Below are 16,621 nucleotides of genomic sequence, written 5' to 3'. Positions count from 1 at the left end.
GCCACGTCCTGCAACGCCTGGTCTAGATCTTCCAGGGTAGAGTCAGACTGACTGCCCAACATCCGATAGAGCTGGGTGTCATCCGCATATTGGTGACAACCCAGCCCATGCCTCCGGGCAATCTGGGCAAGGGGGCACATATAGATGTTAAATAGCATCGGGGAGAGCACAGCCCCTTGGGGCACACCACACACTAGTGGGTGCCTTCGGGACTGCTGCTCCCCAATAGCCACCCTTTGTCCCCGACCTTTGAGAAAGGAGACAAGCCATTGCAAGGCGAGCCCCTGAATTCCCATGTCGGCGAGGCGGTGGGCAAGCAGCTGATGGTTGACCATGTTGAACTCCGCCGACAGGTCTAGCAACAGCAGCACTGCCGCCCCGCCCTGATCCAGATGCCTCCGGAGGTCATCCGTGAGAGCGACCAGTACTGTCTCCGTCATGTGGCCAGGGCGAAAACTGGACTGGAAAGGATCTAGCATGAAAGCGTCATCCAGAAAGCTGTGCAACTGCACCGCCACCACCCTCTCAATTAACTTGCCCAAATAAGGCAAGTTGGAAACCGGCCGATCCACCTAATTATCCTAGAGTCCAGCCCACAGTCCTTTAGTTTACCCATCAGAACATCATGGGGACCCTTGTCAAAACCTTTACTGAAATCCAGGTAAACAGCATTTCCTTGATCCAGTAAGCTTGTCACTCAACCAAAGAAGGAAATGAGGTTGGTCTGGCCGGACCTGTTAGGGTCATATCTGTGCTGACTTCCCCAATCACCAAGTTGTCCTTTAGATAGTCACAAATTGAGTCCTTTAAAATCTGTTCCAGTATCTTCCCTGGGACAAAGGTCAGACTGACTGGTGTGTAGTTTCCTGGGTCATCCCTCCGCCTTTTTTTGAAAATTGGGATAACATCTGCCCTACAGTCTTGTGGCACATCTCCCCTCCTCCAAGAGGTCTGGAAGATGATGGACAAAGGCTCTGCAAGCTCTCTAGAAAGTTCTTTGAGCACTTTTGGGTGCATACTGTCTGGCCCAAGGGATTTATCCTAATTCATTGCAGCCTGGTGCTTCTCAACTACGTCTCTGTCCATGTCAACTAGCAGCCCAGACACTGTGCCTTGCCTACTATCATCTCTAGATGAGCCTGTTTTCTTCTTCAGGGAAAAAACTGAGGCAAAATAGGCATTGAGCCTTTTTGCTTTCTCTCAGTCCTCTGTCAAGAGTTTCTCAATTTTCACCCAACAGTGGGCCCATTGCCTCTTTTATCTTGTGTTTGCTCCTCACATACCTAAAGAAGAGTTTCTTGTTGTAGTGAGCCTCCTTGGCCAGCTTTAGCTCACTGTGAGCTTTGGCCTCTCTGATGGCTGACCTACAGAGTTTCTCAATTTTCACCCAACAGTGGGCCCATTGCCTCTTTTATCTTGTGCTTGCTCCTCACATACCTGCAGTTATTCTTCTTTAGAGTTATGTCCTTGCCTCCATTTCTTGACCATTTCCTTTTTCTCCCTTAGCACATCACACAGTTCTCTGTTCATCCGCATTGGCTTCTTGGATTTCCTACCAGGTTTCCTTCCTTTTGGAATAGCAATGGCTTGAGTTTGCAAGAACTCTTATTTTAGGAGAGCCCACCTTTCACTTGCTCCTTTCCCTTCCAGCAGTCTTGCCCATGGAATGATTCTCATCATACCTCTGAGTTTATTAAAGTCTGCCTTACTGAAATCAAACATACATGTGTGATTACAAACTTCCTTGGTCCCCCACAGCAAAAGGAATTCTAGCAAGACATGGGCACTTCCCCCTAAGGTCCCCACCACCTTCACCCCATCTACCATCTCTTGCCTGTTGGTCAATATTAAGTCAAGTATGGCTGAGCCCCTTGTAACTTCTTTGACCATTTGGTGAAGGAAGTTGTCATCCAGACAGGTCAGGAAGTTGCATGACTGTGGATACTTTGTAGAGTTTGTCTCCCAGCACACATCAAGGAAGTTGAAGCCACCCATAACTAACAGTTCATGTTGTTTGGGTACCCTGTCAAGCTGTTCAAGGAGGGCAGCATCCACCTCCTCATCCTGGTCAGGAGGTCTGCAGCAGACTCCAACCACAATACTGTTTGTCTGTCCTTCTCTTAACCTCATGTAGATACTTTTCAATGGGCTGTCACCCTCCTCCTGCAGTATTTCCTGACAAACAAACCCTCTCTTCACATACCGTGCCACTCCACCTCCTCTTCAACCCTTTTGATTTTTCTTTAACAACTTGTATCCATCCACTACTACATTCCAGTCATGGGAATCATCCCACCAAGTCTCTGTAATGTCTACTAAATCATATCCCTCTGTCTGCATTAGAAGCTCAAGCTCTTCCTTCTTATTGCCCAAGCTTTGAGCATTGGTACATAGACACCTGAAGCTCTGCACCTTTGGCTCCATTAGATCTGGCCCTCCCAGGTGGGCCTCTGCTGTTTGCTCTCCCTCATTTAAATCCCTGTGTTGGTCATTTCCTTCCCCTTTGTCAGGTTCCACAGCCAAACAAAGGAGTACACGCTTATCATAAGGTTATACTTTATTGTAAGAGCTATAGAGGCGGTAACATCGTCACTGTTAGGAATGGCTACGTTCCTACAAGCATAATAGGATATAGGGTATTTGTATGCCCCCCCACTCCTAGGCCAATTGGCCTGACTCCCGCATGCGGGAGAATGGGGCCCCAGACCCCCTAGGCAATTTGTGACCCGGCAGTAATTTGATACTACAGTCTGAGTGCCTATGGGGGTGGGGAGCTTGTCGGCTTCTTCTTCTTCAAAGACCCTAGCCAAGTCTCAGTATTCGGGGGGAATGGATTGTAATTCCTCTTGGGCCAAACACGCCCTTGGGTTTTCCATGACAGGTTGGGAACCCCACTGTGAGTTCCCATGGTGCGCTTGGCATCGAGGTGATATGAACTGAACTTTCCCTTCATCCCACAAAATGTAAGGGTCATGTCCAGGGACTCCCTAATACCAGTGGGAACCTGGCAGTGGGGGTGATCACAAACGGACGTTCCTCCCAGTGATCCCCCATCCCCACCCGCAACGGGACCGTCTCGAACTCACATGGCTCCTTCATCATGGACCCATCCATTTGGGTGAAAATTAGGGGGTATTGAAGTCTCACCACCCCCGCTTCCAACCCCATTACTAAGGAGGGATTGATTAGGTCCCTCCCACATCCTGAGGAATGTGAGTTCCTTGGTTTGAGTTAATAAGTTACAGTCATGAAAAATGGGGGGGGGGGGTAGCTGCTCACCACTTTTGGTGCCTCTGGGATCGGACCCTGCTGCTTCGCGCCACTCACAGCAGGACCTGGCCTTTTCCTGCCAGTTTGTTGCCTTCGTCTTCGCTGGATTCCTCCCCGATTTCTTCCGGGGTGACCTGTAGCACCTTGGCGAATTTTGGCTTCCCTGCTGGTTTCTTTGCTGGTGTGCTTGGCCATGCCTTGGCTGGTTTTGCTTGCACCGGCTTCCCCAGACTCGATCCCCTACAGTCGGCCACGAAATGGCCCCATTCCCCACACTTTAGGCGGAGTCCTTGTTTCATCCGTTGCTCTCTGGTAGACTCAGCCGGGCGTGCAGATTTCACCTTCAGTTGGGGGGGGGGATTCGGCTTCCCCCCTGCCACCGCAATGTCTAGGCGTAGGGTGTTCAGCCAAGTCTCTGCACTCTCCGCTTCTTGCATCCACACAGGGAGGGAAGTCGGGTCTACTACACGCGGGACCGTTTTGCAGATCTCTGGGTTCAACCCCACCTGGTACAACTCCGCCAAGACCTGATCAGGCCAATTTTGGACCTTGGCTGCATGCAATTTAAACTCCGATTAGTATTCTCTCACTGACCCCTTCCCTTTCTTCAGGGAGCGTAAGAATGCCCTTGCTTTGGGCCCGGCATTCCGATCCTCGAACTGGGCACGCAACGCCCACATAAAAGCATCCAAGTTCAGTAGCTCCAGGCCCTGCACGTTGTGCAGTCCCACATACCATGCCGTGGCAGCTCCTCATAACTGGGCCGTAATAACATCCACTCAGCTGCTGTAGTCCGGGAACAGGTGGCCCCACCTTTCCACGAATTCCATCACTCGAACCACGAAATGGGATAGCTCCTCCGGGTCCCCGTCGAACGTTGCCTCGATCAGCCTGGCTGCGGTGCCGGGATCGGTTCCTCCCCTGGTCCCGGGCCTGGTACGTCCGGCAGGCCCCGCAGTCTCGGTCCTTGGGGCACTGGTTCCGGGGGTACCAGTTGAGGGGGGGAAGAGCTGGAGTGCCTCCCTCTTGGCCCTCTGTTGTGCCTCCCTCTTGGCCCTTATGGCTTGCAGCACCATCTCTGGGATCGTCTGGATTACTTCCTCAAGTTCCCGTCTCAGTTGGCACCTGTCCCATTCCACCGCCTCCAGCTGGTGGGCCAATTCCAGCCCCTCGTCTGGGAAGGTACAGGCGCTTCGCACCTTGGAGCGGTCCATCACCCATGCCCCGGCCGGTGATTCCAGGACTGCCCCAAATGGGGGGAAGCCACCTGCGGATGCAAATCCAACATCAAATTGGCTGTCCCTCCGGGGCCCCTGCGTGAGCACGTACGTCTCTGCCGTTGAGTCCGGGTTAAATTGGCCCCACCTTAACGAGCTCGGTTGATACCCCTGCCCGGGCGGTTGCCTCGGTGTGCAGGGGGTCAGGAAAAGGTGGGTCGAGGTCGTCTTAGGTACGGTTCTGTGCCCTTGGTCCTTCCTCGGGGTAGTCACCGGTGGCGTAGTAGTCACTGCTACCTTGGTCTGGGTGGTGGGTGTTTCTTCCCCAGTCATCGTTGGAATAGGTTTCTCCTCTTCATCACTCATCTCGGGTTGAGAGAGGCGCACAGATAGAGAAGGTAGGATTCCTAACAGAATGTCAGGTTCCACAGCCAAACAAAGGAGTACACACTTATCATAAGGTTATACTTTATTTTAAGAGCTATAGAGGCAGTAACATCGTCACTGTTAGGAATGGCTACATTCCTACAAGCATAATGGGATATAGGGTATTCGTATGCACACACCCCCACTCCTAGGCCAATCGGCCTAGGTCCCCCGCGTGGGAGAATGGGGGTCCAGGCCGTTAAAGCCAAAGCTGGGAATTGAAACTAATCCCACGGGTAAATGATGGGAAGACACTACACAGGCAGCTTGCAAGGTCAGAGATAATAAAGAGTGAAGGAATGCGGCAGCAGTTGGTACACAGGTCAAGCAGATGCACTCTTGCCCATAAACATGATGGCAGCATAGCTGACACCCTTGTGGTGTCAATTTAAAGCCCTCTTGATGAATCTCTCCAGGTTTCTGCCAAACACATTCTTCCCTGACCTTCACAGGTGAAGTCCATTATGTGGTAATAGGTTGTCATCCAGAAAACCTAGTTCGTGATCCCAGAATTCAAAATGCTTCTGCTGGTACTACCAACGCAGCCAGTGGTTCATTGTCAGGACCCACAGCAAATCAGTCAAGTACACGCTTCCAAGAAGGTTTTACTTTTATTGAAAAGCTATAGATGCGGTAACAGGAACACTGTTAGGAATGGCGGGCGTTCTATGCACATAATAGGTTATAGGGCATTCGTATAACCCCCCCCCCCAAGGAGTACCCAATTAGGGGTTCCCGCTCGCGGGCATTAAGCTGAGAACTAATGGCTGCAAAAGCAAAACAGGTAAGAAGCTTCCCACGACTCCGTCTGGGCAGAGACACATCAACTCTTCCAGTGGCCTTGAGAGATATGCGTTGCAGCGAAGAGGCAATTAAGCGCAAGGGAAGGAATGTACATGAAATGAAAACACCACACTATTGGCAGCTTAGCTGACATACTGCCCCCTTGAAAACCAACTCCCCCCCCATCAATCCAGTTGTCTCCCAGTTAGTCCGGGAGATCTCCCAGTTTCCCTGGGAACTCCCAGTGGAATTTATGTATCAGTTGAGGAGCCCGAATATCCCCTACTTCCACCCATTCGAGGTGCTGGGGTCCAGTCTTTCCATTCCACCAAGTAAAACAACTTCCCTCGTTTGTGGTTAGAGTCCAAAATCTGAGAAATTTCATAATGTTCCTCGCCTTCGATCAAAATGGGTGGCAGAACTGGTGGTTCCCGATGCCATGGGCAAGACCCAGTGTCTTTTTTCAGGAGGCTGAAATGAAATACAGAGTGTAATGTCCTCAGATTCTTTGGTAATTCCACATCAACTGCAACATCATTGATTATTTTGTGCACCTTAAACAGGCCAATATACTTCCATCCCAACTTCCTACTTGGGCGTAACATTTTGATTTTTTAGTAGACACGTACACAAAGTCTCCAGGCTGCAGAGCCCAACCCTCCACCCTTCTCTTGTCAGCCTGTGCTTTATAAGCCTCCTTGGCTGCATTCAATGTTTTGCACAAAAGAGGCCATGACTCCCTCAGTGTCTTGCACCATAATCCCGCCTCCCCAGGCCCCAAGTCAAGTGCCCCATCTAGAAAGGGAACCGGTGGGCTGTCATATCCATAGATAGCTTTAAACGGGGACATTCCAGTCGAGGTGTGGCAAGTATTATTATAACAATATTCAGCCAGGGGTAACAGATCATGCCAGTCATCTTTTTGATAGTTTGTAAAGCATCGGATGTACTGTTCCAAGGTTTGATTAACCCGTTCTGTCTGCCCGTCAGTCTCTGGGTGGTAAGCACTACTCAAACCCCTTTCCACCACCATGAGCTTAATCAATTCACCCCAGAACTTGGAAACAAATTGCGTTCCCCTGTCAGAGACCACCTTGGCCGACAACATGTGGAGTCGTACAACATGAACCAAGAAAGCCTTAGCAAGGGCCTTAGCCGTGGGCAGGGAGGCAAAGGGGATGAAATGCGCTTGCTTCGAGAACAGGTCCACCACCACCCAGATTACAGTCATCGATTTGCTGGGTGGCAAATCTGTAATAAAATCCATAGAAATGACCTCCCAAGGTCGACTTGGGAGTGGGAAGGGGCTTTAAAAGTCCCGGAACCTTTCCAGGGCGGGGTTTGCACATAGCGCATACTTGACAGGATTGAATGAACAAAGACAAGTCTTTGCGCATGTGTGGCCACCAGAATTGCCTCTGTAGCAGCTGTAGAGACTTCACAAAACCAGAATGTCCCGCCAGCTTTGAGCCATGAACCTCCCCCCTAAATGATTGTGGCACGTACAGTTTATGGTCCCGATACCAGCAGCCATTTTCCCCTTGCACACAATCACCCACCCCTTCCAATTTCTCCCGGTCCGCCTCTGAGAAGGCGGAGTTGAACTGGGCAGCCCAAGGCGAGGCTGGTGAGGCGGCACAAGCGGTGGAGCCGGGTGGCCGGCGGCTTGGCTGCGAGTCATCACTGCCCCCCCTAGTTGGGAGGGGGTGAACACTGAGTCAAGGATGACGTCTCTTTGGCTGTCATGCTGTGGGAGGCGCGAGAGAGTATCTGCCAGTGAATTTGCCGAGCCCTGAAAATGATGAAGGGTGAACTGAAACTTAGAGAAGAAGTCCGCCCATCTCAGTTGTTTTGCATTCAAGCAACGAGGCGTTTTAAGAGTCTCTAAGTTCTTGTGATCTGTCCACACCTCGAAAGGGACCCTGGCCCCTTCCAACCAATGCCTCCATGTAGAAAGCGCCAATTTTATTGCCCCCGCCTCCTTCTCCCACACAGACCAATTTCTTTCAGAGTCATTGAATTTCTTAGACACATAAGCCAAAGAATGTAGCAGACCGTCCTCCCCCTCTTGCAGGATAGCCCCCCCATGGCTACGTCAGACGCGTCGGTTTGCACAATGAACTTTTTAGATTCATCGGGGTGAGCCAACACCGGCTCCGAAATGAAAAGGGCTTTCAAGCGCATGAACGCTTCTTGGCATTCCGAAGACCAGGGCAGCGGAGCACCGGGTCTGGTAGCTTCCGGACCTTTCCCTTTTGTTTTCAAAAGGTCCATGAGGGGAAGGCTGATTTGGGCAAAGTTGGGCAAAAAGGACCTATAAAAGTTCACAAATCCTAAGAAGGATTGTAATTGGCGTTGGGTTCGGGGTGCTTCCCACCCTAAAACATCTCGGACCTTCCCTGGGTCCATTTCCAGTCCCTCGCTTGAAATGCGGTAACCCAGAAAGTCAATGTGTGTCTTGTTGAATTCACACTTGGACAGTTTTGCAAACAGTTTGTGCGTGTGCAACGTGCTCAACACCTCCCTCACCAATTTCACATTGGAGGGGACATCGGGGGAGTACAAAAGTATATCATCCAGGTAAACTAGCACCCCTTTAAACAAATGCCTGTGCAACACCTCGTTTATTAAGTTCATGAATACCCCTGGGGCCTCCTGAAGTCCGAACAGCATCACCAGGTATTCAAATTGGCCCAGGGGAGTGTTGAATGCGGTTTTCGGCTCGTCACCTTCCTTTATGCGCACTCTAAAGTATGCGTCTCTTAAATTCAGCTTAGAAAAGATCTTTCCCTTTGCAGCCTCGGCTAGCAAGTCTTTGATCAAAGGCATCGGGTAGGCGTTGGTAGAGGACACTGCATTTAAACCCCAGTAATCCGTGCAGAGCCTCAGCCCCCCATCCTTTTTCTTCCGGAAAAGTACTGGTGCCGCAAAAGGGGATGAGGCCGGCCGGATGAAACCTCTCGCCAGGTTTTTATTGATAAACTTTCTCAGTTCCTCTTTTTCGGCCAGCGCCCACATGAAAGCAAACATGTCGTTGAGCTCAGGGCCCTGAGCATTGTGCAACCCCACGTACCATGCAGCTGCCGGACTACGGAGCTGTGCCGCCACCACATCAATGCGACTGCTATCATGAGGTAACGGGTGGCCCGAGCGGTCAACGAATTTCTGCACTCGCACCACAAAATAGGAGAGTTCATCGGGGTTGCCATTGAACGTAGCTTCGATCAGGTCTTTTGGATGCGGGGTTACCTGGCCTCATGGACTGGCCGGTCTCGGTGCCAGTGCTGCTACGTCTCCCGGCCTTGGAGCCGGTACTCCACCCAGCTGCGCTGGCACCCCAGGCCGAGGTACTGGTTGTCCCGCCAGCACAGACGGAGCAGTCGGTCTTCTCTCCAAGGCCTCGTCAATTGCTCTCATGACCAAGTCTGGGATAGCCATGATGACCTCCTCCAAGGTTTGCTGCAGATGCTAAATGTTTTGATCAGCTGCTTCCAAGTGCTCGGTCAGTCCCTCGTCTGGGGACACCCGGCCACTCCGGGCCTTCGATCGCTCCGTCACCCATGGGTTAGCGATCGGCTTGAACTGGGCTCCTAATGGAGGTAATCCAGCCACCGCGGCGAGACCCCTGTCATATAAACTGTCTCTCGAGGGGCCCCCTGATAGTAGATAGGTCTCTTTGGTTGAATCGGGGTTGAACTGGCTCCAGCTGGAACTGGGTCTGCCACTTTGTCCAGCCCGGTATCTGGGTGCTTGAGGAGTCAGGAACAGATGCACAGACGAGTACCTCGGGACAGTGCCCCCCACTGCTCCCGATGCTGGTGGTTGTGTGGTCACCGGTACGGAAGCTGTGGTTACCGGGGGTTTCATCCCTCCCTCTGGCTCTTCGGGCTCCTCATTCGACTCCCCGCTGTCATCAGGGATTTTTGGTAAGAGTTTCCCCTCTTCGTCGCTCATATTGGAATTGATAGATGTGCTGAGATACGGAATGAAGGATTCCTAACAGTATGTCAGGACCCACAGCAAATCAGTCAAGTACACGCTTCCAAGAAGGTTTCACTTTTATTGAAAAACTATAGATGCAGTAACAGGAACACTGTTAGGAATGGCGGGCGTTCTATGCGCATAATAGGTTATAGGGCATTCTTATACACACATCCCATGGAGTACCCAATTACAGGGGTTCCCGCATGTGGGCATTAAGCTGAGAACTAACGGCTGCAAAAGCAAAACAGGTAAGAAGCTTCCCACGACTCCATCTGGGCAGAGACACATCAACTCCTCCAGTGGCCTTGAGAGATATGTGTTGCAGCGAAGAGGCAATTAAGCGCAAGGGAAGGAATGCACATGAAATGAAAACACACACCACACTATTGGCAGCTTAGCTGACATTCATCTCTATTATCATCTGTTCCTGTCATATTCCCCGTCCTATGACAGGAAGAACCAAAGAGAACACCACCTGTACTCCCATTCCCTTTAGATTCCTCCCAAGAGCTTCATAGTCAGCCTTAATGCTTTTAATGTTGTTCACAGCTGTGCCATTGGTTCCCACATGGAACATCACGAATGGGTAATGTTCTGCAAGTTTGATGAGTTTAAAGATCCCCTCTGTAATAGCTTTAATTTCCCCCTGGCAAGCAACACACCTCTTGGGCCAGGGGGTCAGGCCTGGACGCATGACATTCCATACCCCTCAGCAGGGAGTCACCTATGACCAACACCTTTCTTTTCCTTCCAGTGCCATTTCTTTGTATCTCCCTGTCCTCCTCCCTCTGTCTTGCTTGTGTTTGTGATACTCTCACTGGCAGTTTTTTTCATCTCTGCCCCCACCACAAGGGCCTGGAATGGATTCCTCAGTTCTAACGGCATAGAGTGGTGTCTTGCTCAATGCCTTTGGGGTCCTGCTGTAGCACTCTGAGGAGTCTTATTAGGGCAGACAACTACACTGCTGTCCCTTTGACTGGTCTCTCCTTCCATGTGCAGGACATCAAGTCTTCTGTTAATGAACTCCTCCCCTTCCTTGATCTCATGCGGAGTAGTAATCCTTTCCTCCAGACTTCTAACCTTCTTCTCTAAGAGTCCTATCAACTTACACTTCTAACAAGTGTAGTCCATCTTGTCCTCTAAGATAAACATGGTGCACTCACTGCAGGTGACTGGAAATGGTCCAGGAGCATTCATCATCACTTCCCCAAGTGGATTATTTCACCTTGGTATGCTGATGTACCCTGAAACACTCCAGCAGCTCTCTTTCTGCTCCTTTGCAGAGCCCAGCTAATTTTCTAATTGGGTATCCATGTTTGACTGTATCTGCCTGTTGACACTCACTGGACACTCAGTGGTAAAGCTAGGCTTCCCCCCACCATGTCATAAAATGACCCATATATGCAAATCCCTCACACAGGTTCCAAAAAAGATTTGGAACCTCCTCTGCTCTGTTTCTCTGTTGTGACCATATGCAGTACAACACCCACTAAACATCAATACTGGGAGGGCCACACATATTTTGCCTAGGAGATAAAACTAAGAGTGTAGGGGCTGCAGCCAAAGACAGAAAATCCTTGACTACAACCCCCCATCCAACTCTCTCTCTACTCCACCCCATGCATATCATCCTCCTTATCTAACAGTATTGTAGGGTTTTTTTTGGGGGGGGGGGAATTGTGCCGTATTTTTATTTTTTTAACATCTGTTCCCTGTCTGTCTGATTGTCCATGCCCAGTTTAGACAAGAGCAGTGCTTAAGCTAGGGGACATGAAGCAGACAGAAGGTCATCAAGCTATAGAAGGAGGCTAATAGTGTCTTTGGGGGTCAGCCTAGAGGACAGCAGAGGTAGGATTAAAATTCTAAATTTTAACACAACAGTCAGAGGCCAGAGATAGGTCAAATACATGAGGACAAGGCACAGAGGGAAGATTGCCACCAAGATAGCAATAGAACACACTGGTACAAGATAGAGGTACCCACATAAATGTTTGATCAGTGGCTCCAAAGGGCCATAGTTGATCTGTGATACTATGTAATGGATTCATGGGCCTGAGTGGCTTATCAGGAACCATCCAAGGCATACATAATAGAAAGCTGCTGAGGCCTAAGGAACTTTCCTTTATGAAGAGATGGAGGTCCCTATGGTGGAGACAGAGGTAACATTGTTTTAGAGAAGTGGGGTTGCTCTGGAAGTACCCTTATTGCATTCCGTCCAAACCTACCTCTCCTCATTTGAAAGCAAGCCCTGAAAGAAACAGTTCTGTGAATTTTAAGCAGACTCCAACGATCAGAGCACTGATGTGTCAGCTAGCTATAGAATCACCAAGAACCTTCCCCTCCACAGCTCCTGGAGAACATTCACATTGTCAAAAAAATGTTTCCTTAAAAAAATTAATTGAAGACTAAACCAGTATGTGCACAAACATTCATGTGTCCCATCTGAATGGAGGAATCAACTTACCACTATAGTGTTTGATTCAGACTAAATATCCATCAATTCAGTTATGAAGCTTGGAGGAAGCAGAGCTCACCCTGTGGCTGAGGGAAATTCTGTAACTGTCCTTTTGTATTACAATAGGGGGACCTAGGAGGACTCACGGGGGAGTTCTCCCATTTCCACCCTTCCCTTTCTCACAATTTTGGGTGGCTACAGCATCTTAAAATGGTGCTTGACTAATCTGATCTCCTCATGTGTGCCTTGACTAGGCTGATCTGTTTGGATTTTTTTTTTAACTCCCCAATTTTTTTATTTTAGAAAGTATAGTTTTTGTGCAATCTTGGGGGTTTCTCTGGGTTTTGAATTCCCTGAGAGGCAGTAGTGGCTGTCTCCATTGTGCAGATTCATCTATCTGCATGGCGGCTAACCCTTTGCAATTAGATACAGTGATGGCTGACTTTACTATTAACCTACCGCATTTCATCGCTGGAGCTCTAATACATTCTTGAGACCAAATTGCACACTATCTGTAGTTTTGTGCTCCCCCCTCCAGGAAAAAAAACCCCTTCATATGGAACTCTAGCTAGGATGGCTGTCTGTGTTCACTACAATGTCCAGCTTGCTCCTAGGAAAGCAGGTGTGATGGGAGAATCATCTTGTCAGTTAAACTTTTTCTAAATCATACCCCAATGATAGCTTGATGGTGTTGTGTCATTATGACTAAAAATGGTGCTGATAAACAGCCATTCTCTGTGCCTTGGCTGCCTAGGGGTTCACACAAGGGAGCGGCCTGCTCATGCTGTTACCAGTTTCCCCTGAAGGCATGTGTGGAAAGAGCTGGACTTAGAAGAGCTCTCTCCAAAGGCTTCCCCCTCCCTGGTGAGGAGGGGTGGACAAAGAGCCAGTCTGCGATGGCCCTCTTAGGAGTTCGCCTAGCCTGATGATGGCCTATTCCCCCTCTGCTGAGGTGTGTGGACAAAGAGCCTGGCTGAAATGGCCCTCTTAGGAGGTCGCCTGTGTGCCCAGCAGCCAGATGATGGCCTATTCCCCCTCTGCTGAGGTGTGTGGACAAAGAGCCTGGCTGAAACGGCCCTCTGAGGAGTTTGTTTGTGTGCCCAGCAGCCATATGATGGCCTATTCCCCCTCTGCTGAGGTGTGGTGAAAAAAAGAAAAAAGGAGTCTGAATGGAGGTGTATTCCCCCCCTCTGTGCTGGGGGGTTGTAGTCAGAGCCTCAGAATAACTGGCTCTTTTCATGGGCTTGGGATGTGTGCCCCCTCGACGTCGAAGCATTTCTGCCTAGTCATTGCTTGAGGGGTCTCTGGCTTCTATGCCTTCGAGAAGCCCTTCCCTCCCCCCTCCCTTCTCTCGGTGGTGTTACCATTTTCAGAGGTATCTCTGTTTCTTGTAATTGGTTCGTTTGTGTCCTTAACTGGATTAGGAACAGGCAGTGTTGGTAATAATGTAGGCTACCAAAATATCCATACAGGGCAATGCAGTAAATGAAACATATGTTGCTTTTAACATTATGAATATGGCATGTCTGAATCTCAAATGTTTATTTGGGCCTCTGATAATCATTGGATGGTAGGAGGCAGCTATTATACACGCAAAGCTAGAGATGGTTTTGAGAGCATATAAGGTGAAGAATCACTCGATTGCTCTTTTTATATCATTCTGTGCTCTGACATGTGCTTTTATTTTCATAAACTGCCTTGAGCCCTTTATGGAAAGGTGGCCCAGAAAATTTATAGATAAGTATAAATAAACCACATTTGACAGCATTGCCTAGTGGCCATCAGGGCATGTTCTGAATCTCAGGTAGCCTGCACAGTACTGAAAGGAGGAATGAGCACGGATATGGGATTTGCGCGGAGACCTCCCATCCCTAGCCCAGACTGTCCCGGCACTGCTTCAGCATGCCTAGATGAGACCCAAGCCTAACTATGATAATTCACTTCCAATAGAATCATGTCCAGTGATGAATGGAGCCTATCCTAGTGGGGAGAGGGGTCCGACTGAGTATAGGATGTGTTTTCCTACATAACATTCCATTCTCAAAGTTATAGAAGGTTTGGATGGCACATTTATCTGATCTCCTCATGAGTAAATTTTAAAAAGCAATAGCATTATATGTGAGGTTATCCAAGGCAAGAGTTTATGGGAAAGTAACGTTTCAGATGACATAAATATGCCAGCTTTGTTCTGAAAAGTTAAGATGTCAACATTTTCCCCTAGGTGATTGTGAAAACAAGAACAGAATATCAACCAGACCAGAAGAACAAAGGAAAACTCAGAGTGCCTAAAATTGCTGAATTCACAGTCAGTTTCACTGATGGTGTAACAGAAAGATTAAAGGTAAGAAATGCTAATTGCTAGCAAGCTATGTGCAGAGCTAATTATCACAGAATAATTAATAGATGACATCTGGCTTGATTCTGGTTTAAAAATAGTACAACTCTGTTCTTGATCCAGCGAGTCTGATTTAGCAGTCCTTCCTCACCAAGGAAGCTGAAAGGTGTTTGGCTTTCACAACAAAAGTCTGGAATTAGATTACTTTGTGAAAGAACATGAAATTAGCTTTATTGTCCAGCTTCTGTGTGCTCTCAACTTCAACCCACGCTGCCACCAAAAATATATTATACTCTTGAAAGAATCTAAAGGTAAGGCAGTTCATTCTCGGTTTGACACAAAGCAGACTTTGAAAAGCCTGCATTTTGATCCATCAATTACTTTTGAGTGTACACATCCTGCCCTGCAGCTGAGGGCTCCCCCATTCAGTTTGCTGGAGGAAGAAGAACTGTGAGTGCGACAGATTGATGCTGTGTTTAAATGCAAAATGCCAACAGTGGTATCAGAGCAGCCCTAGATTATAAGATGCCTCCTCTCACTGATCCGGAATTGTGACTGGGCCCTCTTCCTTACATTGGGGCAGTGGCCATAATCACATCAAATCTTTCACATTGCATCAGTGGCTTACTAGTCAAGATTACTATAATGAATCTCCATGTCCAGTAACCTCTCACTACCAGTGCTGGGAGGCAACATTGGGGAAGGCCTTGGCCTCTTTGCCCTGTTTGGTGTAGTGCCAGTTTGGTGTAGTGGTTAAGTGCGCTGACTCTAACCTGGGAGAACCGGTGTAACAGGCCGGATTAACCCCCCGGCCAGAGTAACCCCAGGTTAATCTGGCCGGCTGTAACAGGCCAGATTCACCCCCCCCGGCCAGAGTAACCCCGGGGTTACTCTGGCCTAGGCTAGAATAACCCCCCCATTCACCCCCCGGCCAGAGTAAACCCGGGGTTACTCTGGCCTAGGCTAGAATAACCCCTCCAGGCCAGATTAACCCCCCAGGCCTGCTTTCTGGGGCTGCTGTATTTTCCTACTAAGAGAGATACTTCCCCAATAACAATCGAACACTCAAACAATCTCTTAGTAAGCTTGTCAATGACCAAGGCAACAACTGGGACCAATTTATCCCTGGTGTTCTGTTTGCGTATCACAAATCTGTGCATGCCTCAACCAAGTGTACTCCATTTGAGGCAAAGCTTCCTATGGACCTCAAGCCCTCAGAGGCTGACATTGTGGGCTCCATGCCCCTTTCAGATGAAGCTAACCCTGATGTACTGGATATACTGACTCTGCTCTACCCTTTCTTTTCTTTCTTTCTTTCTTTCTTTCTTTCTTTCTTGCTTGCTTGCTTGCTTGCCTGCCTGCCTGCCTGCCTGCCTGCCTGCCTTCTTCTGTCTGCTCCGCTGTCCTGCTTTGCTTTTTTCTTCCCTCTTTCTGTCTCTCTGCCCTCCCTCCCTCTATGCCCTCCCCGTCTTTCTTTCTTTCTTTCTAATCTAAAGTTGTGGGCAACCTTTTTTAAAAAAAGGGGGGGAAGGGAGAGTTAGAAGGGGTCGACTTCAGTGAACGTACCTCAATCAGATCGAGGACGTTTTCAGCAAAGGCCACCTTAGGAGTACCATAATTAAATTAATAACAAAGTACCTACCTATATAGTATTAAAAATTTGGCTCTCCAAAGAAATGTCCGTCGTAGTACTGTTGATATTTGGGTCTGTTGACTAATGAGATTGGATTCATACCCTGTTCTTCACTACCAAGAGGAATCTCAGATTGCCTGACAAGTTTCTCATGGACCTGAAACCCTCAGAAGCTGGCACTGTGCTGGTTACACTGACATCTAAGTTACCACTCAACTAAGCCCGGGGTTACAGGTTGTTGTGTTGTGCAGTTAAAAAGAAGAAGTTAAAAAAAGAAGTTAAAAAGAAGAAGAGATTGGATTCAGCTGACATTTAACTTACCACTCTGGCCAGGCGGGGGTTAGTATGGGCTAGCCCAGAGTAACCCCCCGCCTGGACTAACCCCCGGGGTTACTCTGGCCTGGCCAGGCAGGGGTTACTCTGGCCAGGGGGGGTGAATCTGGCCTGTTACAGCCGGCCAGATTAACCCGGGGTTACTCTAGCCTAGGCCAGAATAACCCCTCAATAACCCCTCCGGG

The 16,621-nt window shown here is 49.1% G+C and overlaps 1 protein-coding gene across 1 annotated transcript in view; it reads left to right on the top strand.

Moving 5' to 3' along the window:
* LOC107109002 (neuron-specific protein family member 2-like) overlaps positions 1 to 16,621 on the top strand; it is a 108,463-nt gene that overhangs the window by 44,257 nt on the left and 47,585 nt on the right. The window contains exon 3 of the mRNA XM_015409570.1: positions 14,357 to 14,476. Within this exon, the coding sequence (XP_015265056.1) occupies positions 14,357 to 14,476 (120 nt within the window). The remainder of the gene's footprint in view (positions 1 to 14,356; positions 14,477 to 16,621) is intronic.

Source organism: Gekko japonicus, unplaced genomic scaffold (assembly GCF_001447785.1).
Source record: "Gekko japonicus isolate JY-2015 unplaced genomic scaffold, Gekko_japonicus_V1.1 scaffold1531, whole genome shotgun sequence".
Classification (NCBI taxonomy): Eukaryota; Metazoa; Chordata; class Lepidosauria; order Squamata; family Gekkonidae; genus Gekko; species Gekko japonicus.
The sequence above is the reverse complement of the archived record's forward strand: the minus strand, read 5'-3'. Positions and strand labels throughout refer to the sequence as shown.